Raw genomic sequence first — 20,891 nt, forward strand, 5'->3', positions numbered from 1 at the left:
AATAAAAATAAGATATTTAAAAAACAACAACAACAAAACTTCTTTCTGGCCCAGCTCGAAGGCCTTTCTTCGGCCAGCCTTCCTCCTTCCTGACTCCCGGTCTCCCCAACCTCCCTTCCTGACTCCCGGTCTCCCCAACCTCCCTTCCTGACTCCCGGTCTCCCCAACCTCCCTTCCTGACTCCCGGTCTCCCCAACCTCCCTTCCTGACTCCCGGTCTCCCCCCAACCTCCCTTCCTGACTCCCGGTCCCCCCAACCTCCCTTCCTGACTCCCGGTCTCCCCAACCTCCCCTCTGCCCTTCCCTGGCCGACTGGCGGCCTCCCCCCTCAGCCGTCAGTCTCTCCCATCTCGTTTCTCTCCCCTGCTGCCTTCTTCTCCCTCCCTCTCCCCTGGCTGCCGATCAGGCATCGGCACCGTCTGGCCCACGCTCACAGCCTAGTTCTACTGCCTGGTTTGTACCTGCCCGCGTGCCCAGCACACGCAGTGCCCCAAACCACACCACCGTCCCCGAGAAAGCAGCTTCGCCATCCGATCTCTCGCTGTCTCTCAATGTCTCCATTCTTCTCTTGACTCCCAGGAACCTCTGCACTACCTGTGATTCAGCCCTCTCCTCCAAAGCCCAAGGCCATGCCATTATCCACCAACACCTACTGATGCGACCTTGAAAGGTCTCTGGAGCCTGAGCTGTTCTTCACTTTCCACCCCCTCGTGTGCTCTGGGGATCAAGCCCAGACTCTTCCTTTCTGGGAATCTGCGGCTCCCTATGGTCTGACCTCCTGGTTCCCCCCTAAAGACCTGGGGCTCCCCTGTGATCAGACAGCCCTTGTTGCACCACCTCATGGCACAGGGAGCCGACCAGGAAGCAGCTGTGGAAACCAGGCCAGTGGTGGGGCCAGGGCTCATTCACGAACAAAGTCCAGGGCACAGCCAGCAAAGGGCAGAGAGAGAGAGAGAGACAGGTGCAAAGCTCACACAAAGAACAGCAGGCAGACGTTTGGGGACTGTGAGGGAGACGGTCCAAGTCTAGTCAAACGAAGGTCCCGGGAGCTGGGGGGCACGAGCAGAGTGGCTGTGGGGTCAGGGCAAAGCAGCGACAATGAGGAAATGTGCCCAGCCAGTGAGGCCTCTGTCACCTGGTCACCCAGGGGAGCTGGCCGAAGGCCCACAGGAGAAAGCAGCACACCGTGGGCGAACGGAGTTGGCCTGGAGAGCAAAGCCGGTTTTCTCCCAGGAGCGCTGGCCAAGCTGACGGCTCTCACCCACCCACATCCCCAGTGACCTATGCACAGTGACCTCTGTGCCCTCCCTCGTTTGGATCCACCTGTGCACGCCAACTGCCCTTCAGGGTCACACGAGTCCTCCACATCCACCCGCCACAGCGCTGGCTCCCTTTCTGCAAACCCCTTTATCACTTATCTTAAGTACTCATTCTGACACTTAATCACTGACTTGGGGGAAAGCTGCGACCATCCAGCTTTTGTGATCTGGCCGAAAACACCAGTTTGGGGTCTTGCTAGCAGAGAATTTGGTACTACGTGTCACCGGAAAGTCAGGTCCGCTTTGTCGATGGCATCAGTCCCCAGGGGAATGACGGAAACATACATAACCTGCTGCTTTGTAGGCCACAGGTGGTTCTGGGTGAACTGCTGACCTGCCCACGGGGTTTCCCACATGCTCCGGATTACAGACTCTTTTAATGGCCGCCTCAGATGGTAGCTTGTCTGGCCTGACGCCATGTGCCCACGCTGACCTGGAGGCCCGACTCTGTGATTAGAAGCTGATACAGGGAGGGGACTTGGGGTGGGTCCCAAGCTGCCAGCAGGCTGACTCATTTCCAGGGCTCTGGGTGACACGGCATGGCAGGTGGCCACCAGGGGGCCGTTGGGCAGCTCCGAGGAGCTCGTGGCCCTGGGGAGGGGCTCTGCTAGGCCTGGTAGACAGTCGAGCAGGCCTGAGAAATCCATGCAGCAAGGGTCGCAGCTTTCTGCACCAGTGACAGCTTTCCTTCCTAGAAGTTCACAGAGGGGGCAGATTTCCTTATAAACCCGGGAAAATGCTTTCCTCAGCCCAGTCCTACTGGCCTGAAAGGTGCTCTGCAGAGTGTGGATGAAGACCCTGCTTCCAAAGCCAGTCACTTCCCGAAAGGCTGCTTCCAGCGAGGATGCAGGATAAGCCACTGTCGGCTGTCAACCCTCCGCAGCACTGGATGGATGTGGCACTGACGGTTTACCCTCCGGAACACACTTCCAAAGTCAACTTGCTGTCTTAATCATGCTTTATGACAAAGCACATGCTGACTTCCAGCATAAAGCGTATGTACTGCCTGCCAGGGAGCAGGTGGAGGAAAAGGAACCGTCTGAGATCAAAGCTGAGAACCACTGCGTTGACGGGATCAGCAGAACATGAAAAGCTGCTACACTTGGACATTTTAGACTTTTCTAGAAACCATGGCCCACTCCCTGCTCCTGGATGCAGGACCAGTTTTCAGTCGACTACGCATTGGTGAGGCCCACAAAAGTGGGCCTGCTCCCAGGGAGGCTGTGGAGAGTAAGCTGGGTTTCAGTGAGGTAGTTTCGGTAAAGTTGTAGTGAAGTTAAGGAGAGCTGGAGGGCCGCCGGGGCCCCAACAAGCCTGGGCGGGAAGGTGACTCGGCAACGGGGGAGGCCTCTGGCCCATCCCTATGTGCCAAGCGTGGCACCGTGTGATGGACTCAGTTGCAGCACATGCTTCTTTTGTTTTGCTTTTTTGTGGACGGAGTAAACCCTGAAGAACAAACTTAGTCATGATGAACAGGGTGGCAGGTTGGTCATAAGTTTTTGGAAACTGGAACTGATGGCTTTAAGGGGGACACGGCACAGGGGTGATGAACCTCTTTCCATCTCAACTAAACCAAGGACTCTTGAGTATTTGGGGTTCTGAGCGTTTGAGGCTTTTCGGCAATACCTGCCCAAAGGCACAGGGTCTCTAGGGAGAAGGGACCATCTGTACGAGGTCACAGGACGTGGGTGGACGTCCCCACAGACTCGGCTTGGTCACCTTGATTCGATCCCAGAGGCCTGGGAGGCGGCGGCGCTTTCCTGCCCGGCTTGGTCGGCCTCCGGGTAAGTGAGCTGCAAGGCGGAGACAGTGCAGCACCCGAGAGTCAAGTTAAACCTCTACAGCCCCCGCCCGCCACGCACAGCCACTCGTAAGAGCCTCGCTGTCTGAGGGCAGAAGGCAGCAAACAACAGAGCAGGTGCTGCGTCACCCCGGTTGTCTGGGGCTGCCTGGGCTCAGCACCGAAACCCCCGCATGCTGGGAAGCCTGTGGGTCCTGGGAAAAGCAGGTCCTTGGCCAGCCTAGTAACGGAGGGCAGCAAGTAGCTCGGATTTAGCAACTCAACCTTTTCACCTTGGCAGCTTGGGTTTGGGCGACTTCATCGGAAACACAAGCTATTTGAAGATAAAGTCAGTTGAAAAGGTGACCTCACTGATGCTAACCAGCAGTCCTTGGTCTCTCCCAGTAACGGGGATTTTTGAGGCTTTCATCTTTCAAGAACTCTCTTACAACCAAGTTTCCAGGTAAACGCGCCCTGCAGGTCTGGGGCCTCACAACACATGCACCAAAGCCCCACAGACCCACTTATCCGCTTATCATCACAAGCATCTAAGGAAATATTTGCACAGTTCTTAAAATGGGTAAAATCAGGTGAATGGTATTAAGACACTTGGCCATTACAAGTTTATCCTATGAAAAGGACAAAGCTATAGTGTTCAGCCAAGGAGGAAAAAAAATCTAAATCTGATCTGGAATGTTTCTGGGAACAAGAGGGAATTAAGAGGAATCTAAGCCCAAGATAATGAAATCCTTTTCGGCTTTACCTCACTACAAATGAGCTGTGCCCATGCCAAAGTTTCTAACTGGGCGGGGCGTAGGGGTGTCGATCTGACCCAAAGGAGTGTGCGGAGCTGTGTTTTGCTCGCTGTTTTACTGAAGACTGAGAACACAACTGTCCCCACCCGAGCCCTCGGCCTTGCTTCCCCGTGGGCACCACCACCACAACAGGGGCAAGGAAGGGGACGGGGCGGGGGTGGGGGGAGTGCGGGGCACGCACACAGAGGCCCATGCTCTTCAGGTCTGGAGAAAACTCCATATGTGGCAGCCTCAGAGATCTGCGTGAGGACCTTCCTGCAGAGCACCTCTGATGACTAAATACATCCATCCTTTGTACACGAGGGCAGGAGTGGTGTGTCTTACACATCTGTGACACACGTGGCACTTCCCAGGCTTTTATTTGGGGTAGATAAAAGCAAAGGGAGTATTTACTGTCAGGAAGGGAATACACATGACAGTGACTGAGCAGGAATGGGAATTGTTTGAGAGGAAAACCAAGTCGGTTTGCTTGTTCTGCCATATCTGAAGTCGCTGGGAAGCACAGTTGTCCAGAAACCAGTTTAAAAAGCGCCTTTGGAAAATTTCTGCCCTGAGAAGTTTTTTCAGATGGTCTTTTTTAATACCTCCCCATAAAGGAGTTTCATAGAAGAGGACCCTCCAGTGCTCACTAACCAAGACAAGTGGGGGACTCTGGACAGGAAACTGGCTGCGCGGACTAACGGCGAGCACAACATTTCAGTCGGCGTCTTGTGTGGGGCCTGCACTCTGGTGGGAGAAGGCAGAACCAGGGAGAACGGAGGATGAAGCCATCATGGCCCGTGGAAAGGTCCGGGGTTGCTGCCATTCTCCTGTGAGGAAAGGTTCAGCGAGGGCGCCAGGGCACAGGCAGTCGACTGCTCTCTCTGGCGTGGTGTTGGAACGGGCGCGACCTCATTCCCAGGTTTCAGGTACCTCTCGAACCCACGGAGAACAATAATGCCCAGTTCCTACTGGAACAGGTGGCAGCTGGCTGCCAAAGAAAGCCATTACATGTTTGTCTCTGGGGAAGAAGGGCTGTGGCTTTCATCACACTACTTCCCTTCCTCGGCCCTCCAGGGGTGCCGAGGTCTCTCGGGGAACACGCCCCTGCCACCCATCTCTAGGCTGATGGGTCAGCCAAGCCCTGCACCACGTGCCTCCTACACGCCCACGTCTTTAGCTACACGGGGACCCACACCGGCGAGCCTGCTAATGAGCAAAGAAGCAGAGGCCTGGCTTCCCCCAGGGAGTACATGAGTGTTAACAGCAGGCTTCCAGAGACCGGTGCCTGCCTCACCCTGCCGCCTCTTAGCTTTGAATGGAAACTTCTGTAGGGCCAAAGGGAAGGGCGGAGGCTGCCGACTGCTTTTATGAATCTACCTGGCGGTTGTCCTGACTTAATTTAAGACCAATAGAAACCAATCCATTTTTTTTTTTTTTAAGACAGGGTAGTGACTTCCCAATAAACAAAACTCCGCCAGAGCTGGAAGCTCTAGGGGTCCTGAGGCTCTTGATGTGGGTACACATTCTCTACTGAACAGAGGCAGACACCCCCCCCATAAAACAGGGTGGGGGGTGCCAAATGGGCAGAGGAGCTCCATGCTGGGCAGAGACATGCGCAGGAGGGAAGGAAGGGGCTCCTTTTGACTGAGGAGAAGTGAGGACAAGTTCGGGGAAGTTTCTCAGAACTCAGGCTATTCAAGACTGCTTACAGGATCAGGGGCATTTGGGTGGAGAGAGGAGGGAATGTGGGGGTGCCCAGGGGCTACCAGCCGGGGGGCAGGCACATCATGGGCAGAGGGAGGACACCACAGCTGGGGCGGCGCTGCAGTGGCCTTGGGCCTGGCCTGCTTGAGGAAGCCGGCTGAGGTGGCACGGTGACCGGTGAGGGGGTTGGAGGCGGGGACTCGGGACACTTCTACAAAAGCCCGCAGGAACGGTAGTTACCCAGGTGAATATGTATCGAAAGTCCCGAGCTGTACTTGGGTTTGTGTGTTTTACTATATATAAACGACGGCTCAAAAAAATGAAAATGCATTACATTTTTTTACTCAGAAAAAAATGGAGACTTGTATTGTCACCTGCTGTCTCATAATTCTGAACTGAGCTTTTAGTCTCTGAGTTTCACTGAGAGCAAACACTTCTTGAGAACAAAAAAAAATGACTCACTAGGTAAATATTGATTTGTTGCTAAGTGAACAAGAAACGTATCACCACCATCTAAGCAGAGTTCTCCTCAAGACATTAAAAAGATTCATTTCTAATACCTGGTCGGACAGATGACCTTAAAACATTTAAAAATGGACTTGGAGGCCAAAAGGGAAAAACCCCCTCCTCTCCTGAGGTCAGGGCTCCCCCGTCCCGCAGTCTCCTGGTCTCCTGGACAGCGGGAGGAAGCGGTCCGACCTGCACGCACGTCCTACCCTAGTAACCGGCTGCCTCTGGCCGGTCCCCGAGGACGGCGAGCGGCCTGTTGTAAATCACTCGGCTGCACTTGCCGGCCCAGACAGTGGTTGGTGAAGGCTGCAGACAGGCTTCCTCTAGAAAAAAAGTCTTCAAACTCCCAGAAGAAACACTTTTACTGTAACAGACACGTGTCCTGACCGCAGGAGGCTGTGACAGAAGTGCAGGAGCGCTGAGGACAGTGGCTTCTGACAGGGGGATTGACAGAGGGCGGGGCCGCACGGGACTGGACGACTGCCCGGGCCAGGCAGGAGGGCCCTTACTGCCCTGGGCCTTGCTTCCCCCGCCTGTGCCTCGGGGGTCTCGGTCCACCTCCCTGTTCCTACAAAGGGAACCTAGTCTGCAGTCACGAACTCGGGCTCACTTTCCCTCTCCGCTCCTCTCGGTTTCCCGATCCTTAAAGTTGAAAGGAAGGTGAATCCAACGTCGAAGCTGTTGCGAGGATGAAAAGGCACAATGCCCACGAGGGCACTTAACGAGCATGAAATGCAGCACTGCGGACCCCAGGGTGACGTGAGGACAGCTTGGTGAGGCGCTACATGGGTGCAGCATACACGCATTCCTACGATTAGCACCGACATAAAAAATGAAAGGCCAGGGAAAAGATGGAGGAAAAGGTGCGCCCTTCTGCCCTTTAAGCAGAGGTCACGTCCGAGCCAGAGAGCCTGGGTGTTGGCATTTGGCCTCTGAGGCCTCGTCCCGGCGCACTCTGACGGGGCTGCCACTGTCCGCCGAAGGGCAGGGCTCAGGAGACTGCTGTGTCCGGGAACTCGCCCCTTCCTACCTCCCCCGGACCACAGCTACACGGCTGCGCTGACCTCCACGCCTCTGTCATTTGGGTCTCTCCAGGAGGGAGCAAGCTGGGTACTGACAGGGGTGGGGCAGTGCTGGGGGGGGGACATGGCCGTGAGGTCCCAGGAGAGTCTGTGATGCACTCCCTGCCAGCAGAGGGTGGGGCCGCCCCTGCAGAGGCCGGCACCCTAACCTCAGGGGGAAAGCGTGCCAGGAAAAAAGCAAAGGGAGGCCATTAAACTTACTGTGTCTAGGTTATTTTTTTTTTAAGGAAAACAAGACCAAAAAAACCCCCCCAAAACAAAAACCCAACAACCTGCCCTAATCGGCTTTTCCTTTGCCCTTTGAACTATTACTGTGGAATCAAAGCCTAGGAGAAGAAGGCATTCCAGGACTTCCTCTGATTACTGGGGAAGCAGTTGGGCACGGGAACTTACACTCATCTTGGTATAAACTTACAAGTTTAACACCTTGCTTTCCGAAAGCTCCACAACCGAGATGGCTGAGGAGGTGGGTCCCGCTGCAGGGTCCGACTCAGCCTGAAAGCTGGGGCAAATGTTACGTGCCAGGCCAGGTTAGAGAATCATCTACATCACTTTTTTTGTGGTTGACTCTTTATTGTATTTTTTGCCATTACCATTTAGTCCCCTTATTCTTCCCTCCCCCAGCGTCTACAGCTTAGTTGTAACTCCAGATTGGTCCTGGGAGGAGGTCAGAGTGGCTGCCACTTACTCCCCCTCCATGAACGCCCAACCGCCCTGCACACCGTGTGTTCCCTCCACATTAAATACTGGAAACAAACACTGGGCAGATTGAAAAGCACGCGGATTCTGTGCGCCCCTCCGGGAGGAGCCTTTCCCTGCAAACACGCCTCTACGAGAACAACGTGTCCTTGACGGATGCCTGGCATGGAGCCCCTGGGACCGAGACTCCTCAGCAGGGACAGTTCCCAGGTCACTATGGTGACATTATACTGTGCGTGGCACTCCACAAACATTGGGCAACACGACCCAGTTTCACATCTCTCAACGGTAACTTTTGGGCCACGGCATCCCTATTACAACGCAAGGAAACTGCACCTGAACCTACCAACCCCCAAAGCCCACACAGCGGCTCCACGCCCTCGGCGAACAGCATGAAAAAAATCTATCGGTCACACGAGACGAGCAAGAGCCCCAGCTCTGACGCGTGTCGTTGCACCTTTGTCTGCTCTCACCAGAGTCATTTACTCAGCGTCACCACCCCCAGCAGAGGAGGGGAGAGATGGTCGTGCCTGTGGAGTGTCAGAAACCCCCGAGCGAGGGTCACAGACAGCTCTCTGAGCAGCTTCCATCTGATGAGGCGCCCCTGGCAGAAGAGAATAAGCTTGAAGAGGCTCAAAGTGAAGCAGCAACGAAGAGAAAGGAGGACGGAAGCCAGACCCGGGAGAACACGGGACGCTTCGTGAGGCTTGGCCCGAGCCCGGAAGGAAGACTCCGTTACTCCTCTGAATAACGTTTAGCTGCAAGTCTCCTGAACAGTCAGTGTGACATAAGACGCACCTTTTACAAGCACGGTGTCCTCTGTCAGAGGCAGTGCTCCCCCCAAATGCAGACCTGGCCTTATGCAGGGCACTGGTTCACCTGGAGTGAAGGCATTCTGCTTAAGTGGACTCTCTTAGCTCATGCCAGTCCGTTTTTCAGTGAGAGAGATGAACAAACAGTATCTGACTCGTAAGTCTGTGTGTTTTTGCTCATTAATTATTTTGGGTAGGGATGGTTTTTCTGCCCTAGCAACAGAGCCGGAAACAGACCCTTTGATCAAGGGCTAGAATGTCCCAGTTTACCGCATCTACCTAAAAACGAGAAGCGTGTTCTGCAAAGTCCGTGTCCTGAAGGACGACACCAGGCAACCACAATTGACTGGACTCTGTCTCCTGCCCTCCGGGATTCACACAGACTTCTGTGGAAACAGCTATTTTCACAGCTGGGACGCTGACAACACAGCACAAGAAGGTTCTCCAAACACCGCAGAGCCAAACGGCTCAGCAGGCGGGTACACGGCGGGCAGGGTCTACTCACTCTTTGGTCAGGAGAGGACAGGACTTGAGCAGAAAGCGCGAGAGCCCCGAGTCCTGGAAGTAGAGGTCCGGCGGGGCGGTGGGGCTCTTCAGATTCAAACAGCGGACGATCACGTACAGCACGGCAGCCACCGCGGCCAGCTTCACCCCGTCAAACACGGCCGGCAGCTCGGGCGTCTCCAGCATGGCGTTCATCTTGGTCTGGGGAGCAGAGGACAGGGCTGGCTTTAGAGCTCCAAGAGGCAAGGGGGGCCCACAGTCACTGAGACAGAGGCAGTGGTAACACATCCTTCCCAGATGTGTCCACGGGGCCCACCCAGGAGGACTGCCGTGAGGGCTTTACAGCCACCAAGGGACTGGCAACAACCCAAATGCAAACAAACAGTCCCGGACACTGATAAGCCGGGCAGGGTGCTGTTGCTTTATTTAAACCTAATGAAGGGTGGGGCGGGTGGCAGCTGGGCGAGGCGTGTCGTGAGTGTCTCTGCTTCCCGCCATGAAGGAGCTGTGGGTGCGTGGGTGCCCTGCTCGGCGCTCCGCCTGCGGCTGTGCCAGCATGCTGTGGTGCCATCTCCCAGCAGAGAACAGGACCTTTTGGAGGGTGGGAGAGAGCAGTCCAGACAGAGAGGACGGGTAGGGCGTCGGGTCGCCCTGTGGTGCTAACAGGCAGCTTGGGGCCTCTCTGCGGGCTGAGCCCACGCCAGGAGCAGAGGGTGTCTGTGAAGGTCCATCCCTGGGCACAGCCTGGGACACGGAGGTGAAGTGGGACGCCCGTGGCCCCCAGGTGTGGCTGTACTGCCTGCTGGCTCCACCCCTGCACTTTTGGAGCAGGATGAGACAAAGCCACTTGAGCCTGACTCAGCCACCTGCTCCTCAGGGCACGAGTGTCAAGTTCAGACCTGGCCCAGATCCCAGGGACCCCTGCTCCTCGCTCCTCAGGGTTCAAGAGGTGTGAAACGGAGCTCAGCCCACTTTTCCCCCACCAGCCCAAAAACAGGCTAAAAGTGGACTGCAGAGTGAGGAAACTGTGCATGCATATCTGGCTTTTCCCACTCTCTCCTACTATTTTATCTTTTGAGATAGCTCTACCTCACACACGAGACACACACGCGCACACACACACCTCCCAACACATTAAACCAAACATCAACAGCGACAAAAGCAACAAAAATCCAGTCTCTTCCTTGACGCTCAGCAGAAAAACAGAACCTCAGCTGTCACCTTCAAAATTAGGGAAACCACAAGCTAACAAAAAAGGAGAAAATGGGAACTCTCACAGCCAAGGTAGCTATGGCAACAGCTTCCCCGGGAATGGCTTCAAGTAGCCTCTGCTAAAAACAGTCAGCCCAAGAACTCGGCGGCCAACAGCGCAGACAGAACAGGCAGGCCAACACACTCTCCCACAGACAGGACTGGGGCGCGACAGAAAGAGCTCTCTGAGACCCAGGGCGGGGTCACAGGGGATGCAGAAACCCCTGTCTATAGTCGGGGGGCTCGGGCAGATATAGGACCCACCCGCACTGCAGCTGATCTCTGGCTGGGACTCCTGACTCAGGGGGGAGGCAACCACAGGCACCTGCTCCCTAAGTCACCTTCTGCCATCAGGGCAAGGAAATAATTTTTTAAAATGAACTCAACACAATTTCATATCCAGGTTAGACCTCAGAATATACATTCAGCTGCAACCACCTTTGAACTTTTAAGAACTGACAGTTTCCTTAAAACTCAACCTCTGGGGACATGTTCCCCTAAAGACTACTTATTTATAAATCACCAAAACAAGGATTCTTAACTTGGGGTCCGTGGGTCCCCTAAAGCAGGAGTCCCCAACTTTGGCCATGGACCAATACTGGGCTGCAGAGGAGGAGGTGAGCTTGAATGTAATGCGCTCGAATCATCCTGAAACCAACTCCCCCACCCCAGTCCGTGGAAAACTGTCTTCTACGAAACCAGTCCCTGGTGCCGAACAGGTTAAGGACTGATGCCCTGGAGGATTCTAGGGCCCAGGAACCCTGTGGGAGTTTGTGTAATGCACAGTTTTCTAAGAGGGAGGGTCTGCAGAGCTAATCGGTTCTCCAAGGGGTCTGCAGCCTAGAAAGCCCACAGCACCACATTCAAAGATGCTCCACGGGTTCAACCTGTGGCCCTGGCCCGGCCCCTCATGAGAGCCCTACCACCTGGACCAGTCCAGCCAACGAGAAGCATACATACATCCAAGATGACACCGGTCATTACTATGGAACTTTAAATGTAAACATAGGAAAAGCAGCAGGTGGCTTCACCATTTCCCTGTTGGTCTAGAACAGACTTACCCAATAAAAATAAAATAATAAAATGGGTCCTTCCCTCCCCACAGCCACTCACTACTGATTAACATGAGGGAGGCAGATGAAGTAAAAATACGGGCCTGGACAGTACCTACCTGTGTCCTTGGCTCCTGTCTGCTGGGAATATCAACGGGCCCTGAAACGTTGTGCAGCTGGGCCGGTCAGCTCAGATCTCTCCCGCAGGTTTATCCGAAAGCTGAAAAGATGGGTGACAAGAAGGAAGCAGTTTAATGGAAATACGAGCACGGTTTACGTTCCTCTGTATCTCAGGTCTCTAGGGGAAAAGATGATTTCTGTAATTAACACGTGTGCCACACTCCCGGCCATCTGAGCAAACCTTCGGGGGACCCGTGGTCAATCCTCAGACGAGCGGGCCCTCTCTGGCTCCCAGGACAGGCTGTCTGCGGCCTCAGGACTCCGGCTAAAGCAAACGCACCCTGCTTTTACCCTTTGTTGCAGAACGTAGTCTTCAGAAACGCCTGACAGGTATCTCTGCATTACCAGCGACAGGACCTAATGAGGCTTTAGGTCAAGACAGCAGTAGGGTGACTCATTCTTTCTCTTGCCAACATACAGCGATGACGGAAAAATAAAAGGGCACGGACACACTCAAAGCATGGCACCAGGAACAGAACAGGGCTGCGAGGACGGGTGGAGAGCCACACAGCCTGCCGGTCCGGGTCCCGGCCAGGGCAGGAGGCTGGCTGCAGAGAGGTGCCAGGGGCTACCAGTGCTCCTGTGAGGTGGGGAGCCAGAAGCGAGCCTGCTGTGCTGAAGGTCCGTGGCTTCCAAATCAGCAGAGGCAGCTAATAAGAGAATCTTTAACTATCTGTGTGCCAAGTTCTGTTCCCCATACTTTACGTACACTCACACACTGAACCCCTGCAAACCCAATAAGGTAGCGACCATCATTATCTGCAGTTTATAGGCGAGGAAACTGAGGTATAGAAAACTTGTGTAAGGTGGCAAGGTCACACAGAAGCAGCCAGGCAGAAAAGCCAGGATTCACATCTGGCCCCAGAGACCCTTGTCTTAACCAGCACGCTATGCCACCCAAAAGCAGGAAGAGCAGAGAGAGAGGGAGAGGAGCAAATAAGGGAAAAAATGGGTGGTGCAGAAAACGCAGAGGGGACGCCAGGGGCTCGCCCTCAGTCAGGCCGGGGTTCCAGCCCTGCAGGCTCTGACTCTACCACCCAAAGTGATTATTTACACAGGGAATGAAAGCCAGCTTGCAGGGGAAGGCTCAACCTTTGCTGTAGGCTTGCTCAACTTGAACTTTTCATGATTTCTTTGTATTCTGAACAAATTAGCCCCAGGGGACCAGGCTTTTGTTGAAGTGGAGGCCAAAGAGCAAAGTCTCCAGCCACACAAGAAGCCACTGGGCCTCCCCGGGGCCTCACCCCCCAGGAAAACAAAGATGGATCCTAAAGCCGCAGCCCCTGGATGGCGTTGCAGTTGGCTGGCATTTAAAAAATTTAAATTTATTAGCTGGCAAGTTATAAATGCCAGGAGATTTCAGATAAAAATCTGGATTTCTGGTTTCTCTTGAAAAAAAGAAAAAAGGCCAGACTGAATATGGCTGCGAGGCGGCCATGCCCTGCAGACAGGGTATGCTCTCTCTGGCTGTGGTGGTCCTCACCACTGGCCCCTGGCCTCCTTCACCTCCCACGGCGTCTAGATGCTTCCTGTAGGCATCTGAACGTGTCACTGGGGGAGAACCTGCCTCAGGTCCCTTCCAACCCTGGACTAGTCAGCACCGACTGGACACTCAAGACGTACACTACCTGTACATGTGACTAAATGATCAAGTCACAGAACAGGATTGTGGAAAGGCAGGGTGACAAGTGATGTACCGCACTTTACTCATGGTATTTACATTGTCTGTTTACAGCTTCGCTCATTCTACAAACCGTTTGCGATCCTTGGACAAACGCTGCAGAGGCACGCAACACACAGGGAGCGGTTCGGAAACCTGGCAGTCTGCTGAGGGCTTGCCCCAGCGAGGTCTCTCCTCCTTCCTCGTAATGAAAACCTGGAACATGTGCCTTGTCAGAAAACAAAACAAAACAAAACAAAACAAAACAAAACAAAACAACCTCCTCTACAATTCAGTGGGTCCTGAGTCCATGGGACTAGACGCTGGCCATGCCTGGAGGGGCTGGTCCCCTTGCTGGGGGGACTCCGTAGAGGCAGGGAGTTAGCTTTCCTGCCCTTTCCCTGCCTGCATCCCGGGGATGCAGACAGCATGGCTGCCCCTCCAGCAGTCACCCTGGGCCACGCAGTGACTCTGAGGTCACTCCCTGAGCCACATTAAGAGGACAGCAGAGTAGAAAGACAGAAGCTTGCGGTCCCTGATGATGTCTTGGAGCCACCGTATCAGACCTAGACCGCCTACCTCAGGGTTTCTGTTATGTGAGAGAATAAACCCTTGCAGGTTTAAGCCACTGCTATTTCTAGACTCCGTTGGTCTCCAATTTCTAATGACACAGAAGGAAATACTATATATCCGAATCTTTGTGGAGGCTGCAATTGCTGGGTTATTAGATTATAGGCAATTTTTCTTTTCTAAAACTCCTAACGACTACAAATACTTTTGTTATTAGAAAGAAGCTTTAAGCCCTGGCTGGTGTAGCTCAGTGGATTGAGCGTGGGCCTGGGAATCAAGTAACCATGGTTTGATTCCCAGTCAGGGCACATGCTTAGGTTGCAGGCCAGTTCCCAGCAGGGGCACACAAGAGGCAACCATACATTGATATTTCTCTCCCCCTCTCCTTCCCTTCCCCTCTAAAGATAAACAAATAAATAAATAAGTCTTAAAAAAAAAAAAAGAAAGAAGCTTTAAAATAGCAACCAGCAAGATATGAAAAATTAAGAAACTCTGAACAAGGAACATACCTGTCAACACACACAGTTATCTATGTCATTAAGCCTAGAATGTATTGGAGGTCTTGAATGCCAGGGGAAAGGGGGAACCCAATTAGACCCATAGTTCCCCAAAGTGCAAGGAGAGCTAACATGTACAGGGGAATGCCCTGAGATGCAATAAGGTGTCTGGGAAGTGTTGGGCTCTCAATGCTCCGGAGCCTACGGCTTGGCGGACTACCCAGAAAGCTGGAATGGCCCCCAAAGACACACGCCTTGCCCCCAGGAAGGAGGGTAATGAACGTACAGAGTGTGATAACTGCCTGATGTTATCTGTTAACTGAGGAGTGCACTGGTTTCACTATTAACCCTCTGTAGAAAAGGGACCTGGTCCCGGGAGGGGGTTCTTTACTGCCCACTGTCCGCCCGAGAGCAGCTGCCTTGCTTGTGATGGAAGTTTCTCCTAGTAAAGCTCTTATGAATTTGAACATGGCGATATGTCAGTTCTTTGGAATCGATCCTGATTTTAGTTTGGGGGCCTTCTCCCAACACAGGTATTGTGCTCTTACCCCAGAAGCATGACAGATACTGAGGGAAAGCAGGGTTTTTAGCTTTGGAATTGTAGAGAAAATCTGTGGGACTTTATATAAGGGGACCTTGAGTGATGTGACAGGCAGAGTCCTCCTACAGCTCTTTTTAATAGCAAATGCAACAGAGAACTGATGTACTCGACCCTTGAAAATGGCAAGGGTTTAAAACTGAATTCAGTTCAGAGAAGGCAACCCTATGAGGAGTTTGTCATTATTACGGTCCAAATATCCAGCCTTGACCCAAAGCTTGCACCTGAGGTCCTGGGAAGCAGGGCAGTTCTACCCCAAGTTGCTAAGGCCGCCCCACCTTGATCTTCAGTGGGCTTAAGGAACTGATGACCTACTGTGTGCCTGCCACTAAACTAAGCATTGTATGGGACTGCGATGAAGTAGAATTCTCATTTTAACTGGGGAGAAGTTTCTGTTAAGGCTATATATGTTTGAAACGCAGGGACACAAATAATTGGCCCAGGCAGTAACTAATGACAGGACTTACGGAGCAGCTAGACCTAAAACTGGGCCTCCGGGTTTAGAAGTGTGTGTGAGAGAATGAATGTGTAATGCTTGAGATAGATATACGTGTGTGCGTATGTGTGTGTGTGTGTATATTAGGCCAATAATTACCTGGCAATTTTAGAACAAAACTCTTGAAGTTAATTTTATCTTGCTGCATTTTATTTTATGTTGTGCTTTCTTTCCAAGTTCAACCTGCCACTAACTATTAATACTCTGAGTTTGCTCCAGACATAACAAACTTGGCTTCCGTTGCACCGTCCTGCATGCCCTTCTCTTCCAGGCAGGTGAAATCCAGTGAAAATGAGCATCAAGCAGCCGAGACAGGAAAGTTACTCAGAGCGGCTGGAGGGCTGGGCGTGCAGACCAGGGGCAGAAGCATTTCCCTAATCCCCACCCCCTGCACCTGCCTCAGACCGTGGCCCTGCACCTGCCCCACTGTGCTCCCCATCATTTTATGAGTGGGGTTTAGATGCTGTGAGTCACAGGTAAAATCCCATCTGGAGTCTCTGCATGAACACAGAAACCCAAGGCACTGCCTAACACCCAACACCTTCGGTGTCACCCTCGGCCTCTAACACGTGCTGGACTGGCATGACCCCCAGCACCAGGGCCTGGACTTCTCTCTGCAGGCCAAGGGCGTCACTTCAAGATGGAGGCACGGACGCAGGGAGGGACAGGCACTGCACTGGGACAGGCTCTCGTCTAGGCGTCCTCAGACCTGGGTCTCAGAGCCTGCCCTGCCCCTTCCTAGCTGGTGACCTTGCAAAGTCACTTAACCTTTCTGGGCCCCGAAGACCTCATCTGTAAAATGAGAAGGTTAGATTAGGAGTAGATAATGCCAAAGGTCTCTTTCAGCTCAAAATTTCTGAGATTCTAGGGATAGAATTGCAGAACTTGGCTCGAGAGCACAGGAAAGACTCTCAGCTCTGTAACAGCAGACAGCCGGCTCCCGCCCTACCTCGGGGACCACGGAACCGCACAGCTCACGAGAGGTACAACCCTGGGGCCTCTGTCCTTCCCTCAGAGAAGTTAGACCGTGACGTATTTTCAGCTGGGCCATTAATGCCAACAAGCCCATCATATTCATTCCACCTGCATGGGCGAGTGATGACTGCAGCCTTGGAATAGTAATGTCCCGTGATGACTGAAAACGGACTGCAAAGAGAGAAGAGTCTGAGACCTCGAACACAGATAACTCATCACCTCGTGCAGTGGGGTGAATACTACCCCCCTACAATTCACGTGCACGTGGAATCTGTGAACACGGGAAGAGTGTCACTGAAGATGTAATCAGGGTTAGGTGGGGTCACGCTGATTACAGTGGCTCTAACCCCATGACTGGTGTCCTTACAGGGACAGGGAAACTTGGCACCCACAGAGATGCACGGGGGGGGGGGGGGGGGAGATGAGCGTGGTGCTTGGGGTGATGCGTCCCTAAGCCAAGGACCATCAGAAGTTAGGGGACAGGCCCAGAGCAGACTTCCTCCCCAGCCCCCAGGAAGGAACCTCCGCTGATGCCCTGATCTCAGACCTCCCGACTCCTTTGCTGGGAGAGGATGCGCCCTCATTACCGCTCGTGACTCAGCGGTTTCACAGTCCTGTCCTTGAGAGGCTGGAGAAGCCTTTCGCCACATCTTTTCCCAAGGTCCCCTGTTAATCAAGCTCCAACCAACAGAGACCACAGTCAGCCAACGACACACAACGCTCCCAGGCTACTTGGTAACACTGGTATTCCATGCACAAATATTTATCGGCTTGGTCTCTTTGCCTCCCTGGTTCAGCGGTCAGAACCACCCCTCCCTCTCCTGCTCTCAGGCAGTGAGAGAGCCCCGAGACACTCACCCCGAGGAAGGGGGTCTCTCTTCCTTGCAACCCAAAGGAGCAAACGAGCTTATGTGGGTCGCATGGCAAGTACCTCTCAAGAAAACAGAAACCAAACAAACTCCTAAAGAATGTCTGTCTTTCGCCCTGACTGGTGTGGCTCAGTGGACTGGGTGCTTTCCCGCACCCGGAAAGGTGGCCAGTTCCTTCCCTGGTCAAGGCACGTGCCGGGGTTGCTGGCCAGGCCTCCTGGTCAAGGGAGTGTGAGAGGCAACCAGTGGATATTTCTCTCACACTTTGATGTTCTTCTCCCTCTCTTCTCTTCTCTCTAAAATGAATGAATTAACTCTTTAAAAAAAATAATTTCTCTCTTCTAATTCCAAGCTGGTTGAAAATGTGGGTTTTGTTTAGGTTCAGGCCCTGGAGTGAGAGAGCCCCATGTCAGGCCCTGGTCCACCGATCATGACGTTGGTCCTTGGGCCAGCTGTTTAACTCATGTGAACATGTTAGTGCACAGAGTATTTTTTAAAAAACCTTGAAATACTAAGTGCCCCAACATATTAGTTTCACCATCACCACTACTGGACTCTCCTCCATTTCGCCTTAGTGAACCAATAAACAGAAGTTACTGCAAAAGATGCTCTTTCCTAACAGACACAGAGGTCTCACCAGCAATGAAATAACTAGCCGATTAACCGTCCGGCCTCCTCCAAGAAGTTTGAAATTAATCCCAGGACACTCTTGGTTGTGACGTGGAACCCTGGCAGACTTAATAAATCATGGCATAATAGGCATCTGTCATCAAGTTCCATTAACAGTTTCAAGGTATGTCCTGTGTGCTACAAAGGGTCCCGGCAGTGCACAGTCCGGACCCTCCTCCCGACACCGACCCCCACCTCCCACACCCCACCTCCTCCCCCACAGAAAAGCCGCCCATCATCTGCACCTCCTTCCTGCAGGTAAACCCACTCCTGCCCAGGCGACATCTGAAGCAGGGACGCCTCACACGGAGCAGAGCTTCAGCTGCTAGCTCACCTTACGGCCGCTGTTCCTGTCCCAGATGCGCGCCCCCCAGGCAGGCGCGTGTCCTGGGAAGGGAGACTGCTCCATCAGAAACGAGGGAAATGCTCCACCGTAGCTGGGAAAGTGATCGCAGCATGGATGATGCAGTGGTTCATAAATGAAGAGGGCAGACCCCTCCCAAAAGTGTGTCAAGTCCACTGGGTGGAGGGGGAGGGTTTGCAAAACTGCACTCCCTGTGAGTGGGTACAAGGACAGCAGGCTCATTCTAGGCTCTGCCGGGGCTGTGGACAAAGCCCAATACAGGGCATCCGTAAAATAATTAGAACTCGGTGCAAATCCATGTGGACCCGAGTACGAAATCCTGAAGTACCACCTACAAATACTAGAGGAACTCAAACAAAGGAAGCAGAAAGAAGCAGGAGGTGGCCTCAGAGAGCTGGGGAGCCACAGGGGGACACGGAACCGAAGAGAAGGTGAGAAGGAGGGGTGGGCGCAGACATCGGGCGGGCTCACAGGCTGAGCCGAGGCCCAGGAATGCTGGTCAGTTAGGACTCTGGCAGACAGGACAAGAGGGACAGGTTTGGGAGCAGTGGGAATGAGTCACCGTGGAATGAAGCTTCAGGGCTTTATACTTATAAGGGGAATTGCAGAGGTCAGCCAGGGAGATGGAGCCACAGGTGGACGCGTGCTGGGCTGGCACCTGCGGGGCAGTGGGTGTGGGCAGGTGTAACCTGACCCACGGGACGCTGGACAAGCACTGTCATTCACCCTATGAGCATCACTGCAAGCCCTCGATGGTGCCCAGATAGTTCTGTACAACCTGCCGAACTGTACAGGGACATCCATTCGGGGCCCGGCCCCTCCAGGCCCTAAAAATCATGCCACCTCCCACCTTCGCATTTTTCAAAGACCCTTTCATATCCAGAGAATCTGAAACTCTCGGGTCTACATAAAAGTGACGATTCATGCCCCTTTCAGCTCTGTTGGGGATTCTGGTCTCTGCCCGTCTAATGCAACCCTCCTGTGTAAATTCTACACACGTTTAAGTTTAGGGTCTTCAGCACCCAGTGGGCACCCAGAAAATATTTATTGATTGAGTCTGTGGGAGAGGCCTCATGTATCACCACTCTGATCCCCTGAGCAGAATTCTCGTACGAGATTACTGCGTTAGGCTGAGCTGAGAGGGACCGGCCTGTATGAATAACCGCCATGCCACTGTAGATGTCGAGAAAAAGCTCGGTGTGACCTGGGCTCTCAGCAGCTGTTGGCTGTTTTGAAGAATACTTCAAAGTTCAGGCAAACAACTATCCAATTAAATGAAAGCTTTCCATTTTCTATCGTGCAGAAACCATCGCCCAATGCCATATTTCTTTTTCCCTTTTCTGTGTTTGTTCAAAGCACCTCTTATAGGTTCAAAGAATTATAAATCTGCTTCAGAAACTGCTCACAAATAAAGAGGATTCAAAGCAAAAACAGACTGTTGGAGGCAGCAGAAGGAAGGAAAGGTCCCCAAAGAGAAGGGAGACAGGATTTGCCAACTAACTTCTGGTGTTCAGATAAATACCGAAAGGCCGTCGGCAGACACGAGCTTTCTGCCGGCCACTCCCAGACATCCGATGCAACCAAACCAAATATCTATAGTACATCTTCCATCTGACATGAACTTGTATGACCCGGAAACTATAAATTTGATTACAACTGACCCTAGGTTACCCTAGGCTCAGATGCACGTGCTACTATTAAATAGGAACCCTTTTAACATCCAGGGGAAATGGAGAAATTCCTTCTCAAATACCCGCACTATCTGAAACTGGTTTGTGAAATCGGTCGGAACAACTGGTGTTACAAGGGTCCCTGCTCCACGGCAATGATTCCTGGGGAGTGTGCTGACGCCGGGGTCGTGGGGCCGCCCACCACAGTGGGGACAGACTCACGGGCTTGGGGCCGCAATGCCACCATTTTACTGGTTGTGTCACTTTGGGCAAATTTAACCTTTTTGCACCTCAGTTTATTTACCTGTTAAATGGGGATAATAAGAGCATCCTGCTATTTTAATGAAAATTAAAAACCCGGACACAATGCTAAGCAGGCAGTGGTGTGCTCACCAGAGAAGGCAAAGGGGGGGCCTGCTGTATCCAGTGAGGCCGGAGGATCCTGGTCTGGAGCCAGAGGTCTGGTTCTTCCAGCCCACTCAGTCCCGCTCCAGGACCTGCCTGTGAGCGATCACTGCCGATCCAACGTGGTGACCTTTGATGGGGAATGAGTGGGTCATGCACGTACGCATTCTCGTCCCCGTTCCAGACCACTAGCTTCTCTATTGGGCACCCAGAAAAAATACTAAGTTTGTGAACCACAAGTGAGAGGGTCCATCCCTGTTCTCTGACTGATGCTAACAGGTTACTACGTTTTTTAAAATGACAGCGCAGAACTAGGTGGCAGTAAAAATTCCTATTTCCGTAACTCTCCAGTTTATCAGATGCGTGTGACTTAAATATGTAACCTCAGCTACTCCTCAACACAGAACAGAATGCACCGGTGCAGACAGG

At 53.0% G+C, this 20,891-nt stretch overlaps 1 protein-coding gene across 2 annotated transcripts in view; it reads right to left on the reverse strand.

Annotated features, from left to right (window-relative positions):
- Positions 1-20,891, reverse strand: part of ABHD2 (abhydrolase domain containing 2, acylglycerol lipase) — a 60,994-nt gene that overhangs the window by 34,620 nt on the left and 5,483 nt on the right. For both annotated transcript variants that reach the window (XM_037145040.2, XM_053658858.1), the window contains 2 exons: positions 11,629-11,729; positions 9,208-9,407 (listed from right to left, as the gene is read on the reverse strand). In XM_037145040.2, the coding sequence (XP_037000935.2) occupies positions 9,208-9,401 (194 nt within the window). In that variant the 5' untranslated portion in view covers positions 9,402-9,407; positions 11,629-11,729. The remainder of the gene's footprint in view (positions 1-9,207; positions 9,408-11,628; positions 11,730-20,891) is intronic.

The sequence above is a fragment of the Artibeus jamaicensis genome, unplaced genomic scaffold, assembly GCF_021234435.1.
Source record: "Artibeus jamaicensis isolate MK-2021 breed Jamaican fruit bat unplaced genomic scaffold, CSHL_Jam_final scaffold_612, whole genome shotgun sequence".
NCBI lineage: Eukaryota > Metazoa > Chordata > Mammalia > Chiroptera > Phyllostomidae > Artibeus > Artibeus jamaicensis.